The sequence below is a fragment of the Xiphophorus maculatus genome, chromosome 20, assembly GCF_002775205.1.
Source record: "Xiphophorus maculatus strain JP 163 A chromosome 20, X_maculatus-5.0-male, whole genome shotgun sequence".
NCBI lineage: Eukaryota > Metazoa > Chordata > Actinopteri > Cyprinodontiformes > Poeciliidae > Xiphophorus > Xiphophorus maculatus.
In genome coordinates this window covers 16,333,624-16,361,342 of record NC_036462.1, presented here as the reverse complement: position 1 = coordinate 16,361,342, position 27,719 = coordinate 16,333,624, and the positions used below count along the sequence as shown (strand labels likewise).

The 27,719-nt window shown below is 36.2% G+C and overlaps 1 protein-coding gene across 2 annotated transcripts; it reads left to right on the top strand.

Moving 5' to 3' along the window:
* The first annotated feature begins 353 nt into the window (after positions 1-353).
* LOC102218428 (sodium-coupled neutral amino acid transporter 3-like) lies at positions 354-27,656 on the top strand. Of its 2 annotated transcripts, XM_023325229.1 has the most exons (17): positions 355-598; positions 11,153-11,326; positions 11,648-11,668; positions 11,769-11,850; positions 12,307-12,422; positions 14,916-14,989; positions 15,393-15,485; positions 16,221-16,302; positions 20,562-20,644; positions 22,460-22,518; positions 22,617-22,790; positions 22,869-22,948; positions 23,037-23,137; positions 23,389-23,513; positions 23,595-23,739; positions 24,541-24,644; positions 24,783-27,656. In XM_023325229.1, exons 2-17 carry the CDS (start codon positions 11,223-11,225, stop codon positions 24,885-24,887), a joined length of 1,548 nt encoding a protein of 515 aa, XP_023180997.1. In that variant the 5' UTR covers positions 355-598; positions 11,153-11,222; the 3' UTR covers positions 24,888-27,656. The 2 variants fall into 2 exon arrangements, with proteins under 2 accessions (XP_005796972.1, XP_023180997.1); XM_005796915.2 differs by lacking the exon at positions 11,648-11,668 and having other exon boundaries at positions 354-598.
* Positions 27,657-27,719: the final 63 nt, after the last annotated feature.

Below are 27,719 nucleotides of genomic sequence, written 5' to 3'. Positions count from 1 at the left end.
AACATTGAGAAAACTGCAAAAAAAAAAAAAAAAAAATGCTGCTAGATCACTCACTGGCAGCACAGAGCTGGAACTTTTTCAGATTGTTTCTTAGTGCGCTTTATTCGCTCTTTCACCCGAACAGAAATGGATTCTGTTTCAGGCAGGTAGTAATGGCGCAAAAGTGTGAGTTGCTCAATGCGCGCTGCAGAGCCACTTTATCTTGGCTCATTTATGCTACAGAATACTATCAGCTAGACTCCCTTCCTTCCTTCCAAAAGTGTTGAAACCTTACCTCCCAGTGGATTCACAGGCGCAGTGGGTGGGATGGACAGAGGGTGTGGGGTGCGGGGTGCGCACACAGGAGGCGGACCTACGTTGCGACCCCCACAGCTCTGGCTGAAGATAATTTTACGATGCCGACCATTTCCCCAAGCACATTTTGTCGCCGCAGCGTAGCAGAGACACGATAAGTCAAGTAAAAACCGCACGTAACCAGGCAGATATCAAACACAGGAAAAAGAAGAGAGGTGTCCCAGGAAAGGAAACAGCGCTGCCCTTTATAATATCTCGGAACATCAGTGGAATTAGGCTGAAATCTTCAGGACAAGTGCGTTTGGTAAGAGTCGACAAATCTTATTTTCAAGTTTCTTATAAAGGGGAACATTACTGAACTCTGTGGTATTATAACGAACTGGTTTTAGTTTATATTTAAGGATTATGTGTGTTATGTGTTTTTTTTGTTGTTGTTTTTTTTTTTTTTTTTTTAGAAACAAAGACATCTGTCAGTCATAAGTGGAAGAGAATCTTAATAGAAATATGTTAAAACTCAAATGTGTTATTGTTGGATGGCGAAGTGGCTGCACCAACTTGTAGTTTAATGTCTTGGGTGATAAAAAAAAAGAACATAAATTGCTCCCTCTTGTTAGGGAGCGCCAGCCTCAGGACATGTCAGGAGGACCATGTGGCGCTTTAAGTGACAAACTGGTGGTCTCCATCTTTTGTTCGTGAAGCGTTTTATTCTCCCTGAGAGAATTGTGGAGTGTAATTTACTCCACGAGGAGTGAATTAAACTCCTCGTGGAGTTTAATTTACCTTTTTAAACTGTTTAATCTAAGTTGCAAAAGTGACATACTGTGACACATAAACCCGCATTTGCAGCGTGGGAATCTAAATATCCTAGTTTGGGATTTGCTAGACCAGATTTCTGCAGCGCTCTTAAACTTAGTGTCGTGACGTCACTGCCTTACTTCTACGTGACATTTTCCAGCCCTACACCTTTTGCTTAACCACTTTGTTCCTTACTATCGAAGATAATGGGCAATATTGCCGCTAATGGGTGAGAGATGTTCTCCTTTTTTCATACACGAGCAAAACAAACACCATTACCAACCAGCAGAGGCCATTTAAAGCTTCTTTCTTTGTTATTGTAGGCTAAACATAGCCATGTGGAGGAAGAGGGAGAAAGGGAAAGAGCGCCCTGTGTGGAAAGTAGCCTACATGGTGCGCATTTTCACTCATTACTCTCTGATGTGTTTTTATTGTGCGCCTGGTGATAATGAAAATGAGAAGCTTTTGCTCTACAAACATGGTTCTCAAACTGTGGGGCAAGTCCAGTTCGTGCGATTTAGGTTTCCTGTAATGGTTCTGAAACAACATTTTGGTACAAATATTGGCATTGTAAATATGAACAAATCAACTATAACATGTGCTGCAATGCAAAAGTATTTGCACCCCTTGAACTTTGATACATTTCTTCACGGTCACATTATGGTCAGGACAATTCTGCAAGATACCAGCGCTCAGTAGAGTATGGTTGTTAAGTCTCAGGAAAACAAATGAAGGTGCTGCACCTTTATTTACTTTGACTCCGCCATCATTTTTATTTATGCTGCAGTCAGACAAAATCCAGCAGCTGCTGCTGAGTCATCACTGGTTTAATGACATGCAAACTATCAGAAGTACCAGATAGTTGATACGAGCAACTACATTCTAGATGCACACAGCCATACCGGTGACAGAACCTGGTGGTGCTTCAGATTTCCCAGTCAGAACATTCAGGTTCTTAGCAACAGCACGTGTCTCTAAATGTGTAAAGCTATATATATATATATATATATATATATATATATATATATATATATATATATATATATATATATATATATATAAATCCATACCACACTTTTCAGTTTTTGAAATTTATAACCCTTTGTCTTCCTCCTCACAATTATGTGCTACCTTGTGTTGGTCTGTCAACAGGTTAAACTGTGGTTATCAAGTTAATCAAATGTTCTAACCAACAACATGATTTGCCCGATAGCATTGTTAAAGGTTAATTTAGAAAGGATGTAAGGGTGTTAAAAAGTCAAGTTTTTAAGAGTTTATTTGGCTTGATAGCCTTAGAGAGAATAGAAAGGATATCCATGACCTTAGTGGACCTTCAGCTGGTTGGCTTCTAATTCAAGCTTGGTCATATTTTTGTCTGGGTTAAACACAAACATTTTTTTTTCTTATTCACTGAACTTTATTAAAAGGAATTGAGACATTTTCTTTTAAGCTTGAAACAGCAGATGCACCCTATTCACAAAACCTCTATTGGTCTATAACACCACATGATCCCTTTGGCAACTAAATATGATCTGAGCCATTGTACTATAGGTATTGATCGCAGTCACTTTCCATCATCAACGTCTTAAGCAATTCTTTCTACATGTTGTAGCATGCAAATTTTAGACCTTCACTTGTTATTATTTTGAACCTTTCGTTGATGTCATGTGCTGATGTCATGTGCTGCTGTCATATTGATTGAAGCCTTTTAAATGACAAATATTAACAGTGTGAATGAAAAATGCACAACATAATCAATATGGTATTGATCTGAGCTCAGACTGTTCATGAAATTTAATGTGGAGCTTGTCAACCTTGAGTTTTTTAGAAAACATAATGATAGGGAAATAAAAATGAATCTCAGAGAATCTTATTGTCACTGTTTATTTTATTATATTCTAGCTTAAATTTGTTATACTCTTGGCGATTGAGTGTCATTTCAGGGTGCTTTCCTTTTCTACAAGATGATTTGTTTCATATTCAAAAATCTTTTCAGTGTTGCTGCTAGTTTGGTTGCTTGACAGCCTTGGAACAGGGACCAGCTGTTGCAATAACGTACACGACAGGAAATGAGGTCTATAACCCCCATTTGCTCCAATGTGGGCCATGACTTGACATCACAGTAAAACTGACACAGGTAAAAAAAAAAAACCTTATTTGAACATCAAACACATTGCAAAAGTTGCTTCAATGCCGTTGGGGATGGAGAAAGAAGGTTTGAACTCTTAATGGTTTTTTTAGTGGTGGTTTTGATCAGAGTTCGAAAAGAACAGATAAACCCTTGTGCTGGCAGTGACCTCGACCCGTGCAGCGGTCAAAATGGCAGGAAGTGGACAGGTGCACAGTGTGTGGAAGTCAATGTTTTATCCAGGCTGGACGCAGCCAGCTGCTCTGCAGTCCCATCAAAGAGAAGTGTGGATTTCTGTATCTGAGTCAGCCAAAGTGTTAAGTGTCAGCCACTCCAGGGTTTATTATTATCTTTGTCATGGGGCTCATAATCTGTGAGAGCTGAACACGACTGTATCATGTGCTGTTTTAGATTTGTTTTGGAGTCCTTGCAAATCATTTTGTAAATACTTTATTGTACATGGAGTGTTTGTTCTACACAGTATTGATTTGAGCTTATTTCTTCTGAATTTGGATCTTTCAGTACCTGAAATAGATATTATTATTCCATTAGTATCCATATAGTATGTTCCAAAACAAGTTAAATCCTCTTCTTACTTGTGACATTGTTGTTTTATGTCTCTTTCAAAGCTATATTTAGTAGCAGGTACATATTTTTTTTAACAAATCACAGAGTAAAGTACGTCAGCGGTAATGGTCAAATATTTGACTAAAACATGACGACCACAGCTTAGAAATCCTGCTCCAATAGGTATTTGAGTCCCAGCCTCATGTGACGACATGTGAATCACAAACACCCACCGAAGGCCAAATTTGTGCATGTTTTCAGTAAAACATGTAGGCATGTTTGTCCACCACATAACTGCTCCTACTTTTGTTTGTACTGTCTGTAGACTTTATTAATATTTCCCTCAGGACTCAGGAAACAAATTGGATCTGATGTCAGATCAGCGAATCAGACCGATTAAGGCTACATTCTAGCATCAAGCTGTCTCACTGGAAATAGTGTGTCTGATAATAGTTGCCAGACTGTTTCAAAGTTTGGGTGCACAGATTTATGCCAGACTAAATATTTGGCTGAGGTTCGACAGAGATGTGATCATGAGTGACGACAGTGATGTGCTGACCTGTTTGGTGTTTTAGCAACTGCATTTGGGCCACTTTTAATTGCGATTCTAAGGTTGTTTGTTCCAAGTTATGTTTTCCTGACGTTTTTGGAGAAAAGGATAGAAGAGTAGCAGATGGACACACTCAGATCTAAAAGAATGATGCATTTATTCAGCCCTTTTCTGGATTTAATTTATGCTACGAGAATGGAGAGGAGAAACTATCAGCACAAACAAGAGGCTTCTTTCATGACATAAAGAGTAGTTTCATAAGATGGTCATATGTGGAACAAAATACTTACAGCAATATACATCTTTATGTCACATGAACCTTGCTACATTGGTGCTTTATATCTACAGTATATACTTATGTAGATGCATATATATATATATAGATATATATATATAGATATAGATATACACATTTAAATGAACAAGGTATGTTGTTTCAAATGGGTTTTCTTGTTCAGTATCACTTTGCATGCTGTTTATGAAGGAATGCTCATTTGAACATCTTTCAAGCTAAACTTTTTTCTTGTTGATAAATGTAAATGTAAATGTAATGAAAAATATAACATATATGTTTTACCAAGTGCTACAAAAACATCTTAAGAACTTAAATCAAATGTAATATCAGATTATTTAATGACATTTTTCACTTGTTGGTTACAGAGTCTGCCTCTGTGGTTAATTCTCCCTAAACCACATGATGCCACCTTCAATACATTTCTTGTTTCGTCTGATAACATTTGAGTACTATGCAGGTGCTACCTGACAATAAATGTGAAATAGGTCATTACATAAGCTACATTTTTTGAAAGCCATTTATTGTCCTGGAATTTATATATTGTGAAATATCAGTGCAAACAAAGGGTAGTGATAGAGCATTTAACTATAAATCAAAGTTAAGCTATATGTGCCAACTTTGAGAGCGGACCCTCATCAAAACTGTGTGCTCCAAGCTTCCTGGAGAGTAATTGCTGAGTATCTCCTGCTGTTCTTTTATGCTTTTTCCAGGAGAAAAAAATGTCCTGCCACATTTCAACAACACTCACAGTTAATTCGAGGTAATTGAACCTTTATGTAACAGACATGGGTTTTATTTTTAGTAAACATGTATGAGGCCAGAAGACAGTTACAAAAAAAGAGCGTTGTTTGCATGAATAAATCAGTGTCAGTGTTACCAAAAATCTTTCTGATGCATGAATTATTTACCACTCCACTTCATGAGTTCTATTGTAAAGTTAAAAAAATAATGACAAGATTTTTCATATTTATTTCTCAAGATTTAAGACTTATGCAATAGTAATACTAATAACTTGTGGGCGTCAGGCTGCACAGCTACGCAAAAAAGATGAAGTTACTTTTTGCAAACCACCTTTTCTTGACTGGATACAGACCGAAGCTGTCATCAAGCTTTACCATGTGTAAAATGACAAATCTCGTGACTGATTTGTTTTTATATTGGAATGATTCAAACATTCAATTTAATAAAATGAGAGGTTTATATTTAATTCAGTCGTATTTAAACTTATTACTGATAGTATTTTTTTTTCTAAATTTCTAAAGAAACTTTGATATTTATTCACAGTGGAGTTGGTCTGGAGATTGGACTTAAAATTATATAGTATTCTGATGATAATAAAGAGTACATGAAAATGTAATACACACATCTCACACATTACCACTCATGGAATAAGCATTGGAAAAGATAGCTTGGACATTAAAAGTGATCGTGTGGCCAGTTTTGGAGCAAATATGACACTAATTGAGGTCATAAAAGTAATCATATTTTGCTGATTCCAGGTTGCCACCTGTGGGATAAAAATATTTTGTAAGGGCAGTATGAAGGGACTTGGTAGAAAGCAGTTTTTTAGGTGGAAGGTCAAATCTGGTCTTCATCTAAACCACTCGTTACGCATATCTTAGAAATAAAAAAAGTAAAAACTTCATAAATCTTCAGTGTAACAATTCTGCCTTCCTTTGAATAGTTTATGTATAAAAAGTGCTAGCTAACTTGGACCAGTACAACACTTATAAATCACTATTTATTAAGTCAATATGCATCATCATTACATTTAAAGCTCTTGAAGTTTGAGATCTCTAAATCCTTTGCCAACACGAACGTTACTGGAAGCTTGGGAAACATATTGAACCAGTTTTGCTTCCTGCCTGGAGTTTAATCGGGATGACATATTTTTAACTTTTCGCTGATTAGGTTTGTCTGATTATCTGACTGACTGATAAGGGCTGAGATATTCAAAGAGAAGAGTCATTTTCATGTTAGTCTGTGTAATGAGCCATAGTCATTAAAGCAGACATCAACTGTTTCTGATGTACATACATCTTTAGCTCATATCACATTTGAAAAGGGGTGCAGCTCATAGTATTGATCATGAAGGAAAAATCCAGAGTCACACCACAACAAAAATCCAAGTTGTTATTATAACCTATGTTGTGATTTTTCAGAGTTGTGTTAGGTATTATAATTGAGCCCAAAGTTAACTATAGTAGAATTAAAGTTAAAGTAATCTTTAAAATCTCCTAACTCTGGTGCTCTGATTGGAATATTATATAATATAAATATAATATTAATGTTTTTGAGCTGTACAGCCAGAGTTCCAATATGAATATGATTGAGAATCTTTGGAGGGTAAAAGGTCCTTCTTACCCAAAGATTTGAAGCTCATCACCAGAATTGAATCATCAAAATACCTCTGGAAACATGCAAAAAGATTGTCAGGAATTGGAAGGAGTATTTTATTCTTCGGTGCCAATAAAGATTTTTTAACATTCTTTATGAATAAAACAGATCCATTTTTTTTTTCAAATTAGAGACTCCTTTAAATTACTTTGCTGTCTTTTGAGAGATGTCTTCCTCATTTCTAGTCACAACCAATCCTCTTGAATGAATGAAAAAAAATGTATAAATCAAAAAAATAACAGGGATAAAATTAATTTGGGACTTAATTGTATGTAAACTGTTTAATATTTGAACAATCATGGCATATCTTTGAAATAAAAAAGTAAAAGCTTCATAAATTTTCTGTCGTGTTCAACAATAGGTTGTATAGTCAACTCTTGGTTTAGGTTAAAAATGGTACAAAAGCGTAGACTTTTTTTCATTTATCGATTTAGAGTAGGTCAGCTTTAAATTATCTGCTTTTACGATAGTTTAATTGTGATGTTAATTTTATATGTTTTTTTTATAAATTATGAATCTCTGTTTTTGATTAATTTGCATTTTTTTGTTGGAAATACTTTTCATCAACATGCATAGATGTTATGCATTGATCATTTACTTCTGTCTGGATTCAAACCTGCACCTTGTTTCCCATAAAAATCAGTGGCATGGATTCCCATGGTTGCTGTTAATGAAAAATGCTGCTGCCGCTGACCAGGACACAAGCATGTGCTGGTTTGTTTGCGTCAGGCACGTGTTGTAGGATGAGCGAGTGCTGCCAGGTGCACTTGCTTGAACCTTGTTTATCTCATGCCCACGTGCCAATGCGCCACAAACAGCCGCCATATTCATTGCTGCCTGCTTTTAAAATGACACAAGAGTAAGTGGGGACTAGTTAATAGGAATGCTCCTCTGAGATACTTAATAATAAGGTCCTACACTTTAATTAACTGTTGTTCACCCTTCTTCTTGTTCAAACCATTCAAATGTCACACAGATCCAGTAACTCTAAATGTGACCTCTAATCTTCATGTCATGACTTGTTGCTCAACAGAACTGATTCCAGCTCCAGGAACATTTCGGGTCGTCTTTGTGGCAGTCAGGGAAATATCATACTGTCCTTTTCTCAGTTAAGGGAGCAGTATTTGTTCTCATAATTCATGCTTAATACCCTTAAGTTATTAACACATATTTCAATTGTGTCAAGAAATTATTTGTAAATTTAACATTAACTGATTACATTCTCAGATTCACCTTTTTATTGATTTAGCGGTTTTGAATTGTGCCATTTTCACTCTGCATTCAAGACAGTTTGTGGGAATTTACATTCAAATTTTTGTGGAAATGCCTTGTTTATCAGGGTATGAACCCAAAATAATTTAAATGCAGACAATAGACCAGATTTAACTATGTAGGTCTCTATGTAATCAACTTTTATTAAAAAATGTTATTTGTAAAAAAAGCCATCAAACTTTCTTGAAAACATTTACTTTAAGCAGAATTACTAACATTTAAGTAAAAAGAAAAGAAACTAAAAAATAACAATTTTCATTTCATTTTTGCGTTATTGCATATCATTTCACTGCAATGAAAAAGTCCAGATCTTAGTATTTAACTTATTTTGAAAGATCAAAATATAATTTATGCCATAAACAAGTTCCTGACATGCATTAAACATGCAACATGTCAGAGATGGAAAGTACCAACATCAGTGATGAACCTAGTTCTGTATTTACTGTAAATTCACTGATCCTGTATTCATGAACTGAAAACAGTGGTTATGATCTCTCTATGGATAGGTGTGACAACACTCTTCTTGTGTTATTTCTATAATTTCACTCCAGCCCTCTTTGTTCCACTGTAACCAGAGTTTGTATCTTGGAGTGCTACATGTGTGAAAGCTCATCTGATCTCTGAAAATGTAAATTTCGGCTTACTAAGAAGTTAGCCCTGATTTGGTTTGCTTACTGTGAAAAAGCAAACAGAGTATCCAGCAATCCAAAGTAAACTAAACCGAGGGGAGGAAGTGATGTATGATTTACAGATATATGTTATCTGAAAATTGCCAAAACCTTTCAGTACAGTTCATAGAGTGCGCTCTTGTCTTGTGGCGAAATTAATGCATTTTAAGTAACCCTAAATTTAATAATATATACGGTTGCATATCTATAGTTTGCAGTTGGCCAATATAAACGATTCATTTTCACTTCATTGGTATCTCTTTATACCAACGGGACACATATTGCTGTAAAGTATCTATTTGTCTATAAAGAAATACATTATTATTGGCTTGAAAGTAGCAATGAGCACAAGTCTGAAAAAAGAGATTTGTTGTTTGTTTTGGTACTATAATTAACAATTCAAGGTGATAACAGTTTGTTTATCTCAATTATATCCATTAAAACACATAGATAATATGTTCGCAAATACATACTGTACAGCACAATTGGTGTTTCTAGTTCAATGAGATATAAACAAAAAAGTGCTAATGAATAGTAAGTTTAAATACATTTCAAATTAAAGGCAGCATATTGCATGCTGAACTTGGGGAATGCCCATCAAACTCTGTCAAACCCAGTTTCCTGGACCGTCCTCATGTGAAAACATCTCGAATGTATGTATTTGTTCAGCTACATGAGGGGTAGCTGAACAAAGCACCAAAAGCACCAAAATCCTGCAGAATTCAGTGTGATCTAGATTTGAATTGAATCAAACATTTTCCCGTATACCTCTGTGTAAATAATCAGTATCAGTGTACAGAGCTGAAACAGGATGCAGTGACGCTAGTTTTTCATTCAGGAGATAAGCCAGAATCTTTCTTCCAATAATACTTTTCTTTATTGAAGATAAAAAGTATTCCCTGTGGCTACAGCTGTTTAAATGTTTTACTCTATGTCATGCAGTGTTACATTATTTATTTTCTACCTCAGGTTTCTACTATAGCTGCAATTGAATGGTGTCTACCTAGTTTGATTGTATTGTATGAATAACACTAAGAGTGATCTTAGGGGGTATTTCTACAGCATTACACAACCTTGTCTTTTTGTAGTTTCAGAAGTAGTTCAGTTAATTAGTAGATTTTTACTACATGGAACTGCAAAATTCTGAAAACGCAGACAGACTTTAACCTTTGACTGTGTGGTGATATCTTTGACTTGTTTGCTGTACTCTTAACCGAAACGCGAAACTCCTACAAACTTTCTGGGATGACATCATAGCTTGTGAGCTCTTTTCATGTTATATGTTCCAACAATGATGTGAGTCAGGATAGAAGTCTTTTGGGTCACTATGCCAAAAGTAAGTATGTGCTGTTTATCTGCAGAACAGAGATCAAACAGATGAATTGACGTAGTCGTGCACTGATGTCCTAATTCACCTAAAAACAGCTAAAGTGCCACAGTGAACCCTAACTGAATCAGATCCAAGTGTGATAGAGATACTTCTGGATCGTTCTCTACTATGTCTGTGTGGAAACAAGTGCCAACACTTTATTTTATTATGAATGCGCCTCCTGTCTGCTGGTTTCAGATTCAATTAAATGTGAATTTAGTTTGCAGTGAATTAAAATTTGTTTATAAAATGTCAAAAATGAACTTGCTGTCAATAGAACTTAAAGATCAACCCTATTTTAGTCTTAACTTTGTAGAAAAATATGTACAAATCTGACTCAGGAGGTCACAAGCAAGTCCAAAGTTACAATTTTAAAATGACTTGTCATACTGTTCCTATGACTCATAGTGCTTTTAATAATAATCCATAGAAAGTGTTGGAAATAACTAAGTTTTCAATGGCACTATGAATTGTAAAGTACCCCGCCCCACCTGTTGCTGCACACTTCCAGTCAGCTGGCTAAAAGAGGATGTTTTTATTTTCTGTTACATTCAACAAAACAAATTTTGACTTTATTTTAATTTTACCGAAAGACAGTTACTAAGTAGCATACATACTGTTAATATAACAATGGTAATATATTATTTTGGCAGCACTAGGAATAATTGTTGCTATTCTGTTTGAGATAAAATAAATCACATCATGAACAATTTTGTTTTTAAGTTTTTTGTTTTCACAGCTGTATCAAGAAATCTTTGTATTGTTACTGAAGGTTGTCCTGTGAGAGAAATGCTCTTATAACCTTCTTTGTTTTTAGAAATTCAAGAGCTGGACCCCTCCTTCACTGAACGCACTCAGGCCAAAGAGAATCTGATATTTCTTAAAAGATGGAGCCTGCAGAGTCAGAGATGAACATATTATCCAATGGAAAACCCCATGATCTTGGAGATGACATGGGTGTGCCAATGAAGACGTTGTTAGCAGAAGATCAGTGAGTTGTCTTACATTTTCTCACACAGATGAATGGTTGCCTTGTTGTTATCACGGCATGTTTCAATCACTTATACTCTTCTTAGCTTCTTTTTGTCTCTCTGTGGTTATACTTTTGTGAAAACACAATAAACCAAGTGAGCCAATATTTATTGTTTATATTCAAAAAGTAAATCAGGCTCCTTAATTTATGTTTAATAATAAGTAGCTAACTTCATGTGGTTAACATGAAGCATGACTTATTTGTCCAAAAATTTACATTTCTTTAAATGCATGTTTGCCTTGTTTTTGTGCTGATTTCGTCTGACGGATCCGTGTGCAGAAATGGCACTGAAACTCTCAGGTAGGTTTGTAAAGAACTGTGTTGAAATTTTATTTTCTGATGTTTTCACAAGTAAGAGATCAATAAATTGCAAATTCACTGCTGTACTTTTGATCCCCAGGTTTGATGACCCCGAAGGTGCACTTGAAAGTGAGGAGTTCTTACCTAACACACATGGAAAGAAACCCACACGTTTCACAGATGTAAGTATATTTAAATACACTGTAAATTTGTGATTTGTTGAATTTAATTCATGTTTTGTTGTCACAGCTGGAACATTTTATTAAAAAGGTTAACTTTTTTTCCCCCTTGAGAGCCTATATTTGGGTATGCAAAGGGACTGACAATAAATTCAAGTGAATGAAAGTGCTTTACTCCATACTTTAAAAATAATGTCTGAGCTCACGTTATTGTGCTTGCTACTGCAGAGCTGTCAGACTGGTCTGTGTTTTTTTGGAGTAATCTGTGTTCACACAAGCTTCTTGGACTTTACATGACACTTTGCTTGCAAGAAGTTACTTACTAAAATGACATGAATAGCTAAAATGCAGCAGTAAAGAACACTTTTATAGCACTCGGTGCTGTTATAGTTTGAAATTTTCAGACATTGTGGTCATTCAAGGCTTGCTCTTGTTTTGTTTTATCAAATTCATTCCCAGTTTGAAGGAAAGACCTCCTTTGGGATGTCGGTCTTCAACCTTGGCAATGCGATTATGGGCAGTGGCATCCTAGGATTGGCTTATGCCATGGCGAACACTGGCATACTTCTCTTCTTGTGAGTAAATAATTTTTTAATTCAACTTTAAGATAATTTTGAATGACATAATTTGGCAGAAATTAAAAACTTTTGCATGTTCTAATACCGACATAATTTCCTGGGTTTCAAGGGTGTATAACTGTGTCAGGATGACTTAGGTTACTTTTGTAGTGACACTGTTGTGTCCTTTTTTATGTTTTTAAAACTGCTTTTCCAGTTTACCAGGTATGTTGTGCATTGAGAAATGTATGTCATGTGAGTCTAAGCATTAACATATAAGTAGATTTGTGGATGGAAAAGAGTTGTTTCTGAAGTGTGTCTGTCTCTTTTGAAGCACTCCCGTTGTACAGTGTGTGCATTGGGACCAAGTAAATTTGCTTTGTTCATTTTCTAAAAGCACCCAAAAGGCACTAGATGGTTAGTGTTCACATATCATGGTGTTCTGGCAGTTTACGTTACACTTTCTGAACAAGGAAAATAAACATTTTGGAAGAAATTATTAGTTACATCAGAATACAAGACACTTTTGCTCATTTTGAAAATAGTTCATATATTTTCTAATTCTACTTACGGTTTATTCAATTTAGGATACATATTTTGAGAATATATATGGATAGAGGACACAAGACAACAACTAGAAGTCTACTTCTGTAGCTGCAGAAAGAGATGACAAAGAAGGAAATGAGAGAACCAAGAAACCATAGTGCCAAACAACATATACAAATATGACAATAACAACTACTCCACTGTAAGGTCCACATCACCGGTTAATACAAGATGTATTTAGTAGTAACTGCAGCCCAAAATGAATAATCTAATAATCTTTGGTCATTGTTGTGATGACCTGATAAATCCAAGCTAAATAAGCAGTTTGTATTGACGACCTGTTTTGTGAAGGGTTCATTTTTAATGTATCACTGGGCATCTTGCTAATACAGAACACTCTGGTATGCCCACTTCTAGTCATAACCCTTTTCCTCAGACTCTGAGCCTACCCTAGCTACCACAGATAGGTCCTAGAAAGGACACAGCTCAGAATAACCAAACCTCCAGATCACAGTGAGACATGTGGGCAGGTTGTTTACTTTCACCTGAGCTGTGCAGGCTGTTGTTGTCCCACTATGACTCTCAATGTCCCAGTCATGTAGTCTGTGTTTGTGTAGTGACAGTCGATTGCAGGAGAGTGAACAGAAAACTGTCATGTTCTGTGTTTTTCTGTGTATTTATTTAGAGTTTTCTGTGTCCCTGAGTCTACGTGTTGTCCTGTCCTCCCTTTGATTACTCCCAGGTGTGTCTCGTTTCTGTGATTACCCTCCTGTGTATTTAGTGTCACCTGTGCGTCTGTGTCTTTGTCGGGTCCTCGTCTAATGTGCTCTGAGTCCTTCGTGTGTCCATTAGTAAAACCAGTTGCTACCGGCGTTGAGCCCTGGCTTCCGCTCAGTCGTGCTGCCTGTGTTTTTGGACTGTTTTGACTTCATTCTTCATTAAAACCATCATTTTTCACTGCATCCTGGGTCTGCTGCGTCTGCCTCACCACCTCAACACCGCAATTTATGACAAAAACATCGGCTGTTGTTTACATGTCAATCAATATTAATCCATAGTCTATTCATTCATTATTTCTTTCAAAATGTTCTAAAAATCTGGATGTATTTTTTATCAACCTTTTAGATTTAATTGACACCAAATTATATTTTATATTACTCAAAAGTATTAAGCTTGCCTAAATAAATGTGCAATATCCTGGTAGTTATGCATTTATAATCAGGAGTTTTTATTTTCAAATCCAATAATTGTGACCACAGGAACCAAGATTCCACTCTAAATATGGCTATATATTTCAGAAAATTATCCCCTATCATTGGAAACTATTATCTTGAAGAAGTAATGACTAAAGGTAAAACGTTTGTCATGTTCAATAGGTTCTGGAACCAAAAAATGTTTACATTGAACGGTAGCCATTTCCAAATGATTCACAAACTCTCAATCACCTAATTAAAATGTAATTATCTGTGCGGGATATCAGTCATTCTGGCTCAGCTTTAATGACTTTCACATTAGCTGTGGCCATAATGATCCCAGCGTGTTCGTAATGGGCTTTAGAAAGGTCTTGAGAAAGGCTGAGGTTGTGAACGCACCTCGACTTATCAGGAATGTTTGTGCCCAAATGTGTTTGGGTTTCTGTGCCACTGAAGCGGAAAACTCCGGGGACAAAAAGATTGTAGAAAACAGCAAGTGTATGAGTATTGATCCATATCATTTCAGTACTCCTCCAGGATTCACAACAGATTTATTTTTAAACAACTGGATGCAATAATGGCGTGATTTAAAGGTCTTGATGTTGAAGTAACAAATATTGTTTGGAATCAATCGACTCAACCATGAACAGGAGTCCGGGTTCTCATATTTAAATAGGTAAAGACAGACTCAAGAAGACAGGCAGGATACAATGTAAAAACAAAACACAGATTAATCTTGATATTAATAGATTTACAACCAACTTTGTTACAGGTTTCTTCTGACTGCAGTTGCAGCCTTGTCATCCTACTCCATTCATCTACTGCTCAAATCTTCTGGCATCGTGGGTGAGTTTTGTGTCACTTTTCAACATTTTTCTAACCAAATCCTACAAACTTTTGTGTGATTTCTTAACATATAAAGGCCTTGGATAAAACAGAACTGTTGTGGAAACTTTGGTCATTTTGTTGAAATGTTTACATGCCACATGGTTTTACGTTTAGCAGATTAGGTTTCCTGCCAACTTTTTTGAACTCTGCAATGGATCATATGAAAGGAATCTAATAATGTAAAAAAAAAAAATCATGTAACATGAAGTTAATTTTAAAATGTCCTGACAAATACTGAACCAGTTACCTGATAAATTTTATTATGTTTTATTGCTTTTTTTTTAAAGTGGCTTTATTGTATTGCTTTGAGGAGGATCTCAACAAATCTATCTGGCTGTAATTGTCTGTAATCTCCTTCCAGGTATTCGTTCTTATGAACAGCTGGGCTACAGGGCCTTTGGTACTCCTGGAAAAATGGCTGCTGGTATCGCAATCACCCTGCAGAACATTGGAGGTGAGCACCCTCATTAAATTTATGACGGGAATTTTATAGTTTACAGTTTAACTCTACAAGCAAGAATTATAGACCATGAAACTGGCTTGACTTTAAACCCCCAAACAGATAATGACATCCACCTAAATCACCGGTATTACTTTAGTTTTTGTTCTTTGTGATAAGTATGGGGTATGGAGAAATATTACGAGAAAACAGTAAGAAGCCTGCTGATAAACAGCTGTTTTGTTTGTGGTGGGTCAATTAAAGACAGCTGCTCATAGGACGCATACAGTATGTATAGTTAGAAGTCCCAAACTGGGACAGTTGAGAGACAAACTGGTCCCTGTGTTTAAATTGATGATAAATTACTTTAGTTGTTTTTAATCTAAAGAGATTCAATTAAATCATTGAATTTAGAGGTAAGATAATTTTATATAAATGGTTTATTAAACATGCAACCAGTCTGAAGACTCTGTTTGGCTGATGATAAATAATCAATGGTCATAATTTACTTTATTAAGGTCGAAAGACTTTTGATAAAAAAGCTAAAATCCCTTTTTATGTAGTGAAAATAGACTAATATGAGAATAGTAGTAATAGTAAAATCTACCAGACTACTTAAAACCTCAAGCAATAACTGCCATGCTCCCGCATGTAAATAAGTATGCCATAACATTAAATATTCCTGAGTAGTCACTCTCAGGTTATAATTAAACAATATTTTGTTTGCATCTTCTTCTTTTCTTTTTACAGCTATGTCCAGCTACCTGTACATCGTTAAATCAGAGCTGCCGCTGGTCATTCAAGCTTTCCTGAAGGCGGACCCCAACTCTGAGTGAGTATTGCTGTTTGTTTGCTCGTCATCACAGACATCAGTGTGCCAATTCAAGTGAAGGGCACAATGGTCCTGCTGGTCGTTGACCCAGAGGATAGTTTTTGCCTGTGTTCTGGCAGGTTGTTTGTGGAACAAATGTTTTGCTTTCCATGTGCTGTTGGTTCGGTCAGTGTGGGGGTGTGAAAATAGTGAATGCTTAGAACTAATTGAGAGGCAGGAAGGCCTTGATAGTTAGTCTATTGGGCAATAAATAGGAGGTTCAGATGTTTTTGTCGGTGATGCAGATACAAGTAGTTAATGTTGCGTACCATCAGTGCAATACAGTTATCAAAATCTATGTATATTTATATTGTTGACTCCCAGTAAGTCTACAGATGTTAAAAGTATTTGAAATTGCCAACTGTCTTCCTCACACCATCAATACGTTACTTCTTAAATTATTGTCTTATTAGCCAGGAATCAGATATCAGCTTAACCATTGTAAGCCACTGTGGTTTTTCTTTTAAATTGCTTCTACTTTTCACAACATATGTAGAGGTACTCATTACCACTGACTAGAGCTGCAGATAAGTAGTAGAAGATAAATATATTAAAAATTGATATGTTTTTTAATCACTTTTTCTTTAGGCATCCCCCTGTGATGTGCTGCCCTGGGCAGAAAGTCATATTAAAACCGTCCCTTACGGTGCAGAATGTTTAACTTGTTCTTTAAAATATAAATAAATTTTAGACCTTATGTGAATAATTACAGGAAAGTCTTGCACTATTTCTCCCCAATTCTAAAACATATCAAATTAAGGTATTAAGGTTTATCTGTGGTTGAAAGGTTTTATGGCATACAGCATTTTCTTTGACCACCACTTGTTCACTTTTCTTGCTTTTCAGGTACAATCACTCTAAAATCCAGTGTCATTGTTAGGTGCAAGGAGTGGGCAGAAAATAAAATAAAAAAATACAGTCAAAATTTGGAAAATATATTGAAAGCCTGAAGAAATAGTGGTCAACATTTAAAATATCAAAAGAATAGTAAAGGCTCAAAGCATTTGCAGTTTACTGGCTTTTCACAGTTACATCGGGGGGTATCCTGTACTGCTGATTCATTTTGCACAGCAATTAAATATATTTAGAACACCATCCATCTCACGGTAGCACCAGACAAGTCCCAAATTTGGAATCAGATTAAGAACTGGCCCGAGCAACAAGAGAGATCTTTGCAACAGATGGTGTGGCCTTCTTCTAATCTTAAACTAATCGAGCTCTTCCATGAAGACTCAAGCCGGTCCTAATATTGCACAACAATCACAATTTCCTTTAGCTTCTTGGATCAGCACAGCCATTAGGTGCATCAGAGGTCTCATTATAGTTAAAAGTGATGCATGAAGTACTATGACTGTTTTGTACACATGCACTCACTCAAGCGACGGCAGCAGGTGGTGTGAAACTCTGCTGCCAAATTCCAAAGCCAAGCATAAGGACAGGACAGCTCAGGACTGGCTCTGACTGTTCGTCTCCACTTGAGGCTCCCAACATTTTCCAGGTTCGTGGCATCAAAGGTGCAAAAAGGAATGTGGGCTGAGTGGTTGGCTAGGAGCTTTATTTGTGTCCAGTAGTTCTGTAAGTAGGCAGCAATGACATGTGGCAGTCAGCTGGACTCTTTCAAGTCATGACACTGCTCGATCCTGTTGAATTGATTATGTGATCAGGGGAAACATGGGGATGGCAGTGAAGTTGAACAAACATTTGGAAGTGGTTAAGATTTTTCTTGAATTTACTCAAGACCTGGATTTGCAACAAATTGACATAAATGAAAAATATGTGCTGTGAAATGTAGTGCACAATGAGTTTACCCCAAAACTGTGCATCTCTGAGTTACTTAAACCTGCTTGTAGGCGTGTGATAATAATTGTTCTGAACTGATTATTGTTTGCTGGAATTCAGGAACCCTAATGACTCCGACAGAGACTTAATAACAACTTGGAGCGACTCTGAAGAACTTGACTTTAAGCTGAACTCCAAGCTGGATGGGACTCCCATTTGTCACCAGTGACTTTCGCGTGTGAAAATTGATCAGCTAAAATGACCTAGTGACCGAAAGGATGCAAGACTCATGACCTGTTGTCTGTGCGTGACTTCCCGAGCTTTCAAGGGGCTCCTCCAAACCCACACACACTCCACTTGTGACAGACATTGCTGTATGCTCAGGCCTGGAGACCTGTAACAGACAGTTTATCCCCCCGATTCTGTTTCATTCGGGGTCAAGAATAACAGGCTCAGCAGCTTAAATAGATGAGGGGGCTCTGGGACACAAAGACCTCTGTGTGCACTAGATTTAGGCTACAGTAGCGCTTAAATGGATTGACAGTAATTTATCTAAGCTGCTTGCTGCTTGTGATATGATGTTTTCCACTGATAATGATTTAAAATCTGTTGCCACTGAATGAAGACTGTTCACATGATAATAAACATGCTATTAAATATCAGGCTGTTTATGTCCTGTCAATATTATGAAAGAAGGAATAATATAATCCTTTTTTTCTCAGGAAGCAGTGATTATACATCAGTGAAGTGTAAAAATTATATTAGGGTATATAAGTTTGAACTTATTGCAGTTTTCTCTCATCCATGCATGGCAAAACTCATGCCTACCAACTCTAATATATGCCTGTACCACTGCTAATATTTTTGATAATTGTCTGTCTGCAAGATCCAGAGAAACTGCAGACCTTTTTTAGTTCATCAACAAGCTTCCGATTTAATTCTGGATAGATATTTGATTGCTGCTATCAAATATGGTAAAATTTACGACCTGGCTCTGGCATGACCTTTAAGCATAAATAAAACTTTCTATAAAGTTGTAGTTTGGGCTACTAATAGAAACTTAATGCTTTATCCGTTCAAAAACTAGCTTTAATGTGTGTTTGGGATCATCCGCCATCTGTTTATTTGAGGCAAAGTTGATGAATTTGAAGTTATTTCGGCATCTGCATTATTACACAAACTTTGTACAATACAACTGTCAACTAAACACACCCTTAGCATGATTCTGCCATAGTCATGCTTGGTAGTACAATGTTCTTAAATTAGAAATTGTCACCTCGACTCCTCCAAACATACTTTTTGCTCAAATAGCTCAATTTGTCTTTGTCTAAACTATTCTCCAGAAGACAATTATTATGGGTAGCTTCAAATTTTACGTGTCAATTTGAGAGTGAGGATTTCTTTGTTGGTCTGCATTCTCTCAGACTCGGTCAAACAAGCTTCCCTGACTCGTGACACTGGTCATGTATTTCGAGTTCGTAACAGACTTTATTCTGTTAAAGTCTGTTATCATGGGTTGAGCTTAACCATCCAAACCAAGTTTATGTCCTCTAAGCGTACTGACCTTTTGAGTCAGTACGCTTATATTTTTCCTAAACCCCAAACTAAACCCTACTGAATATTTGTTGACAAGCTTAAAAGTCAGGGTCTCACCCGGAAACCAAACATTTTAAAAGAATTCACCCTGCTCTGCCAAGCAGAGGGCTTAAATATTTGGCCAGAATTATACCAGAAACATTGTTAATGACTGCAAAAAGCTTAAACCTGCTTTAGGTATGTGCAAATTAACAATTTATCTGTATCTACTCTATTTTAGTGTAGTCTATTTTAAATGAAGTGATGTGTATGCTGGTGGAGAGTGTTTGCAAACTTTTTACCATCTATGTAGTACACAAAGCCACTGTATTGTTTCAACGCAAAACATTAGTTCAGAAAAAATTTCCAAGCACACATGTGTTTGTATTAGCAAGGAGCACACTTTACATGAGATGCCTTTGATAAATGATTAATCTCTTTAATGAAGAGCATACACAGGATGTTGATTTCAAACAGAGCAAGTAGTGCAAGTAGTTTATGATCATATAAGTTCTTCCACGCTCATTGATTTATTGCCTTGGGTGAGTGATTAAGGTGTGAGACACGTGTCAGCACTAACATACTTACTGAATATTTTTAGTTGGTTCGGTTATGTAACGCTCTATTCCAGTACTTCTGACGATAGCAACAGAAGCACACACATTTTTTCCACAGCCTTGGGCCTGAGAATGTTTCCATCAGGTTACATTGGACACTTAAATTTGTAACAGATATGTCTTCATAGTTATTCATAAACAATCTGTTTAAGCAGTTATTCACAATTCCGCACATCCGTGTGTGTGTTTGTGTGTGGCAATGTTTGTAATACTGAGCTCACCAAAGTATACTTACCTTCTCTCCAACAGTTTGTGGTACTTGAATGGAAACTACCTGGTCATCATGGTCTCTGCCAGTGTCATCCTGCCCCTAGCTCTGATGAAACGGCTCGGTGAGTAACTTTGATGCCTCAACTTGGATTTCTAACAATTGTGCATCAAGCAGAATATGATACTAGTTCACTGTAAGCATATGTAGACTAAAGTAGGTTCCTTGCATTTATTGTAAAAACATATTGGACTAAACATTTCCTCATTCAGGTCAGTTGGGATTATCAAAAATGTTTCTATTTGCTAAATGCCAAGATAAGGATTGAGAAGCCGTTAGGATGGTCTTTTAAGGATTGCAAGTTTCTCCTTTTTTCCACCAAAGGTAGCAATGGCCTTTATTGCACTTAAATTTTAGTTTTATCAGACAATGCCTTCAAACATTAGTGTCTTTCTCCTAGAGTGGCTTTTCAAACTCTAACCTGACCTTTAATGCAGATTTTGGTTTACTGGTCTCTTCTTTGCTGAGTGGCATTTCAGTCCATGTTGGTACAGAACACATTTCACAGTGTATAATGTCCCCCACTGTCCAGCTTAAGCCAGTAGCTTCACTGGGTCTTTTTCTTCTGTCCTCTTCTGTCCTCATGATTGCTTAGGTATGAAATAATATGCATATTTCATACCTAAGCAATTTGTCTCTGGCACACAGAACCTAATGGCTAGACATTTACATGCTGTTTATTGCTGTGTATAAGTCTTTGAACAGATAGACATGGTGCCTTAAGGGATCACGAAACTGTAAAGGTATTTCCCTGATATTATAAAGGGAGTAGCATGTTTGAAAAACACATCCACAGCTTTGGTTCCATTTAGCTCAAATGTTTGAGATTAACCTACCAGAAACATACAAAGGATTGACATCATCATCTGAATAAATTGTTTTAAAGCTTAATTTATGAAGAATTTTGACTTTGAAGGAAGTGACACAAAACATCTGTCTGATAATCTGGCATTCAGCAAATAAGTAGCAAATTAGTAATGTTAACCTACCCAGTGAAGAAAAAGGGTTTGTCCTTTTGCTACAGTATTTTTTTTACTCAAAATGTATTGATGATTGCTTTATAGTATTGATTGACTTCAAAGACTTTCAGTCTGACTTTAGAAACTCTCCTCTGAGAGTAATAACATTGCTAACTAGCTCACTGACACGTTTGCTTCTCACCATACTCTCTATCTGACACCTCTTAAACATTTCCCCACAACAAACCAGCGTGTGCTTTAAATAAGAGCAGCTGTCATACAGGAAACTCACTCTTTAGTTGTTTAAGTTCAGCCAATGCAGATACTGTGGTTTGTTATTTAAATTCTCAAATCAAGGTTATAATGTTATGCTCTTTTGTCTCAAAATTTTAACTTTAAAAAATAGTTTGGTAAAGCATTACATTTTTTTCAAGTACCTCAAGTATGACCCGCAGAGTATCTTGAGCTGACTAAATACTTTAAAATTAAATTGATGGATCATTTTTATATTTTCACTCAAGTTTATTTCGCAGCCAACATTTGCGATGTTAAGAAGGGATTAATTAGAAATGTCATTTAACATTAAGCCGCCTCACACTCAGATGGAGCTGGTACGTTGACATCAAGCAATTAGCGTGTTTTCATCCTGCTGCCAGCTGTGAGAGCAGCAGGTTCTCATCAGTTACCTTCAGATAATCACACCCTCATGTCCAACAAAATCTGTTTAGCAACAGACATCAAAAACATATTGTTTCCACTCTCTCACCATAGCTAGGTGGTTCTGATCAAGTTTTTTATTTTATTTTATTTTTTGTAGCAGCTTTAATAATAATAAGATAAGCTTGAATGTTTCTTTTCTTGTGAATCAGGGCTGTAATTCAGTTCATTCTGTGTTTCCTAACTTCATCTTTCATTTTCAGGTTACCTTGGTTACACAAGCGGCTTTTCGCTCAGCTGCATGGTGTTCTTTCTGTCTGCTGTAAGTCAGTCCAGTTCTCACATAAGAGCAGCACCCTTGGGTATATTTTTCTGATAGCACATTTATAGCACCCGTCTTTCCTCCCCGTCTTGTTGTAGGTTACCTATAAGAAGTTTCAGATCACATGCCCATTTGAGGAGTTCTCAACCAACAGCACCGCTGCACACCTTGGCCTGAATGACTCCAGCCTGGTTCATGACTACAGCGACGGTTTGCCACATGAAGACAAGGACTCGCATTGCACCCCACGCATGTTCACAATCAACTCACAGGTGGGCAGCTGGCTGTTTATTCCTGTATCATTTTTTGAAACTTGGACATAGAGGTGCTGAACAGACTGTTCTTCACAGACGGCGTACACAATCCCAATCTTGGCTTTTGCCTTCGTTTGCCACCCCGAGGTTCTGCCCATCTACACCGAGCTACGCAAGTGAGTCTCCCCTCGTAACCCTGTGACATTTAACAAGAAGTCAGTGCAGAATGTGGCATTCGCATAACTTTCCAATCTCTGATTTCAGTCCCACAAAGAAAAAGATGCAAAAGGTTTCCAACATCTCCATCCTTCTCATGTACACCATGTACTTTCTGGCTGCTCTCTTTGGCTACCTGACTTTTTATGGTGAGAGCAGCTGACAACAAAACAAGAAAATGAGACAACAGAACTGACTATTTACATACAGTGCTATAAAACTGTGGAACCCTTTATCTTAACATTGATGTTGTCTCTGCATTTCTTTGGTTAAGAAAGTAGCATTCTATTACACAGATTGCAGGCTCCCTCTAGTGGTGGCCTCTAGAAATAAAATGCTGTCCAGTATTTTTTCTGTGAAAGTGTTTTTATGAATCGGTTTTATTTTAATGTCCATACAGGTAAGGTGGAGCCGGAGCTGTTGCATACGTACAACCGCATCGATCCCTATGACACTTTGATCCTGTGTGTCCGAGTGGCTGTCCTCACCGCTGTGACGCTGACCGTGCCCATTGTGTTGTTCCCTGTAAGTTGGGTCCTTTGTTTCCACACTTCAAATAGACACAATATTCGAATGAATTTTTTAATCGCATGATAAAATGTGCAGGTGCGCAGAGCCATCCAGGAGATGTTATTTCCCAGCAAATCTTTCAACTGGTTACGTCATGTCAGCATCGCCTTCGTTCTGCTCACTTTCATCAACATGCTGGTGATATTTGCTCCCAACATTCTGGGCATCTTTGGCATCATTGGTTAGTGCATTACAGTATTATTTTAATGGAAAACTTAAGTAGGTCCAGATTATATTTCACTTTTTTTTGTTGATTAATTCCATCATGGGTGATTAAACATGGTTCACAAATAAAAAATGCCTCCTTTGACCAACATAGACATCTTTTACAATATATAATCAGAAAACAAAAAAGTTATTATTACTCTTTACTTTGCACTGTAATTTTATGCAATGTTGGCTCTTGTTCGCACAGCTTAGAAGTGAGAACTAAGACATGTGACTAGCACATGTTTACTCTAGGAGAAAGTGACAGCTAGAATCAATATTATTGTCGAAGTGTGTCCTCAGAGTGCAGGTCACGTTTAATGAGTCAAAGGCAAAAACATTGAGGACCTTGGGGACGACATCTTCAAAGCAGCCCTCCTGCTCTAAAAATGTATATATGACAGACAGAGCACAAATTAACATAAAAACCAGAAAAAGTTTTATTTTTAAATATTTATATAAATTGGTTTGATTAGAAAAAACATCCTGTACACATGACAAAAAATTGAACTGTGGGTGGTTCAATGCTGTTTTCCGAATGGGGCAATTAGTTTATCAATATATTAAAATAATTCTACAGCTTCATAACCAAATATGAAAATCTTAAAGCCGATTTTGTAAGTGACTTTGTGAGTGATTTTTTCTGCATCATGGCAGGATATACAACCTGACCCGATACAGTTTGTTCATGTCCTGAAAGGAGGTCAGATAAAGCCTTTCGAAGAGGAAAGTATAAATTTGTATGACCAAATTTATGTGTCTTTATGTGATCCAGGTGCCACATCAGCTCCCTGCCTCATTTTCATTTTCCCCGCTGTCTTCTACATCCGCATCGTTCCCAGAGAGGATGAACCCATGACCTCCACTTCAAAAATACTGGTGAGGCATAAATATCTTTCATTAAACATTTTTCATGATCTATTTCTCAATTTAGATATTTGTCAGTTTAGATAATATTGAAATGTAGATCATTTGGCTTAAGTGCTTCTCTGTGTTTTCTAAAATATTTTTTTAAAGGCTACTTGTTTTGCTGCTCTGGGAATATCCTTCATGGTGATGAGTCTGAGCTTCATTTTCATCGACTGGACGTCAGGGACCAGCCAGGTTGCTGGAGGTCACTAACAGCTGCTTCAGTGCGTGTTTGTGTGTGCAGTGTTTGGAAAAGGGTTGTTCGGTATGTTCATTAGAAAGGGAGCGCTTTCACCTCAGTTGGACACGTTACCAGCTGTCCAGCACAGAGTCTGGGTCTGCCACAATACAAAATACACACCATAATAAATGCTACGTGGAAGACAGATACCCGAACAAAAATCTTCTATTTGCTGCAATTTCTAATTTATTTTTTTTATATTACAGAGAGTTTCTAATGCAGTTTACTAAAATTACACCACAAAATCAACCCGGGAGGATGAAATGATTGTCTCCTGCTTCTAAGGCTTTACTTTTACACTAATAACTGCAGCTGGTTCTGTGTAGATAAATAAAAACAAAAACTATTTTAATTGTTCTAAATGAGATGCACAAAAAGAAGCAGTCAGATAATCTCACATGGAACCAGAATCAGTATGAACTACTCATCATCATCATCATTATCATAATCATCATCATCATCATCATCATCATGTAGAATAAGTCTTTGAAGTGCTCTAATGCTTTTCTAATGACATTTTAACTTTTCAGTAATGTTTCCAAATGAATTAAAACTGCTGTGCCTTTTGTCATTTGCAGTAGCACAAAAACAAATAAATAGTGTATATTTATTTAGTTACCTCCTTTCTGATTTTGGATGATCTATATTTAACTGCCGTCTTTGATTACATCCAGAAAATCAATGCATTACAATTTTTTTCTTTTATGGTGACAAAAACTGACAATGTTTATTAATAATTTAGAAATTTTAAACTTCCTCTTATTACATCTTTATCCCAAACATACTGCGATTTTCGATAATCTTACAGTTGATTACGCCAATCCTATTAGTTGAATAGCAAGGTTTGGCAATATTTCCTAGGCATCCCTGGTAAAGAGGTGTAAACAGACTTGAAATAATTTTCTATCATAAAAAAATAACACAAATCTGATTTACTTGATTTAGACGTTTGTTTTTTCTCCCCATTTTGAAGAGTAACAGGTACAAACATGGCCTCTGTGTCATATGCAGACCCCAGAAAAACAGGAAGAAATCGATTACAAATGAAGCATTACTTGAAAAGCTGATCAAGATTGAAAGTAATAATCATGCTCAATTTACATCCATTTAACAGGGGTTGTAAATGTTTTAAAATACAAATAACTACATAATCTAGTTTATCCTCATTTAATAAACATGATAAAATTTGTTTATTTTTATGGATTTTTATCAGTCCTACAAAAAAATATATAATTCTGATCCTTTTTTCAAATATTTATCAGGGCTGGAGTAAATGGAGTCAAGAAACTACTGGTGCTACTGTCTGAACATTAACATAATCCAAATTCACAAAAGTCCCTTTTCCAATAATGTTCAAATGGTCCAATAAATACTCTAACTTTCTGTATTATCTATCTAAACTCATACTTCAGAGCATTGTATATATATTAAAGTAATCTAACCAAACCTTACTGCATGTTTATACACTACAAGGTAAAAGTGCTGATTTAAATAGTGCCTGCTCTGCAGCAGATAAACTGACAGAGTGTTGTGCCTTTGTGACACAGCTGCAGAGTTTTTAATGGTACAGGTTTAACGAGCTTTTAAAGTGCTTGGATCTGGATTTACTGCCTTGCATGATGTAGTAATGCACATTTAGCAACTTTTATTGCCTGTGCTGTATAATGATTAAGACTGAAAAACTGCTATTGTTATGATGTTGTAAAATTTACATATTTGACCAAATACCTCCCGAAATGGTTTTCAGAGAAATTCTGAACCCACAATGGCATGACTAAATATACTAAATACTAAAATTCAGGTTTACAGAAAAGCTTCTAATGGATTACAAACCAAAAATGTGTTACAGTGTTAATGAGGCAAGGTTTTATCGCCCATGTATGTCAAAATATAACATGTGTTTCCAAAGAGTATTTAGTCCTTTACATATCAGTTTTTTTATGGAAACAAAGTTGTATCATGAATCTTGTAGTATAAATCATCTATTTTTGGATAAATATAGCAGATGAGGCTCTTATTAGCTCAGTCGTTTTTTATTGAGATAAAAGTTGAATAAACAAGATTCACAAGAATACTATTCACAAATATTTATTTCTGTTAGTTATGATGGTTTCCACTGATGGCTAATGAGAATATGAAATTAAAGATTAGAATATTACCTATAAAAGATCAATAAAAAACATTTTAATACAGGAATGTGGGCTTCAAGAAAGGCATGTTTAATGCATGCTTGAAGGTTATTTTCAAAAGCTACTTTTAATCTGACAAACAAATACGATTTAATTATGACACTATATGTTCTACACAGACTTTTGAAACTGATTGACACAGCTTATTTTATGTGCTTCTCTTAACATGATGTCTATTTTTTGCCTTTCCTGTAGATGTTATGATGTAATTACCCTTTAGCATTGTCCTGTTTTGTTTAACATTTTATTAGTCCGCTGTGAAGGTGATGCCATCAATAACAACAGACTACCTACTGTATAGAAATGCCTTTAAATTAGTGTCACAGCTTCAGCTCTAGTCAGTATTGTAGTAAAAATCCTTTATATGTAAACTATTTTGTGTGAGATGTTATGTTTCAGCATGTTAAACAAATCAACAAGGCAGAACTTTATATAAATAATGTATATAGATGTAAACATTTTATATTTGTGATGCTTATTTACAGTAGATTGTAAAGTGTAAATAGTTGGGACAGTTTTAGTTTGGAAATAAAATAATTGTACATGTTTTTATTTGGCCTTTGTTGTCTTCATTTGTCTTTCATTTGGTTCTGGCAGTTCTATTTTTGCACAAAC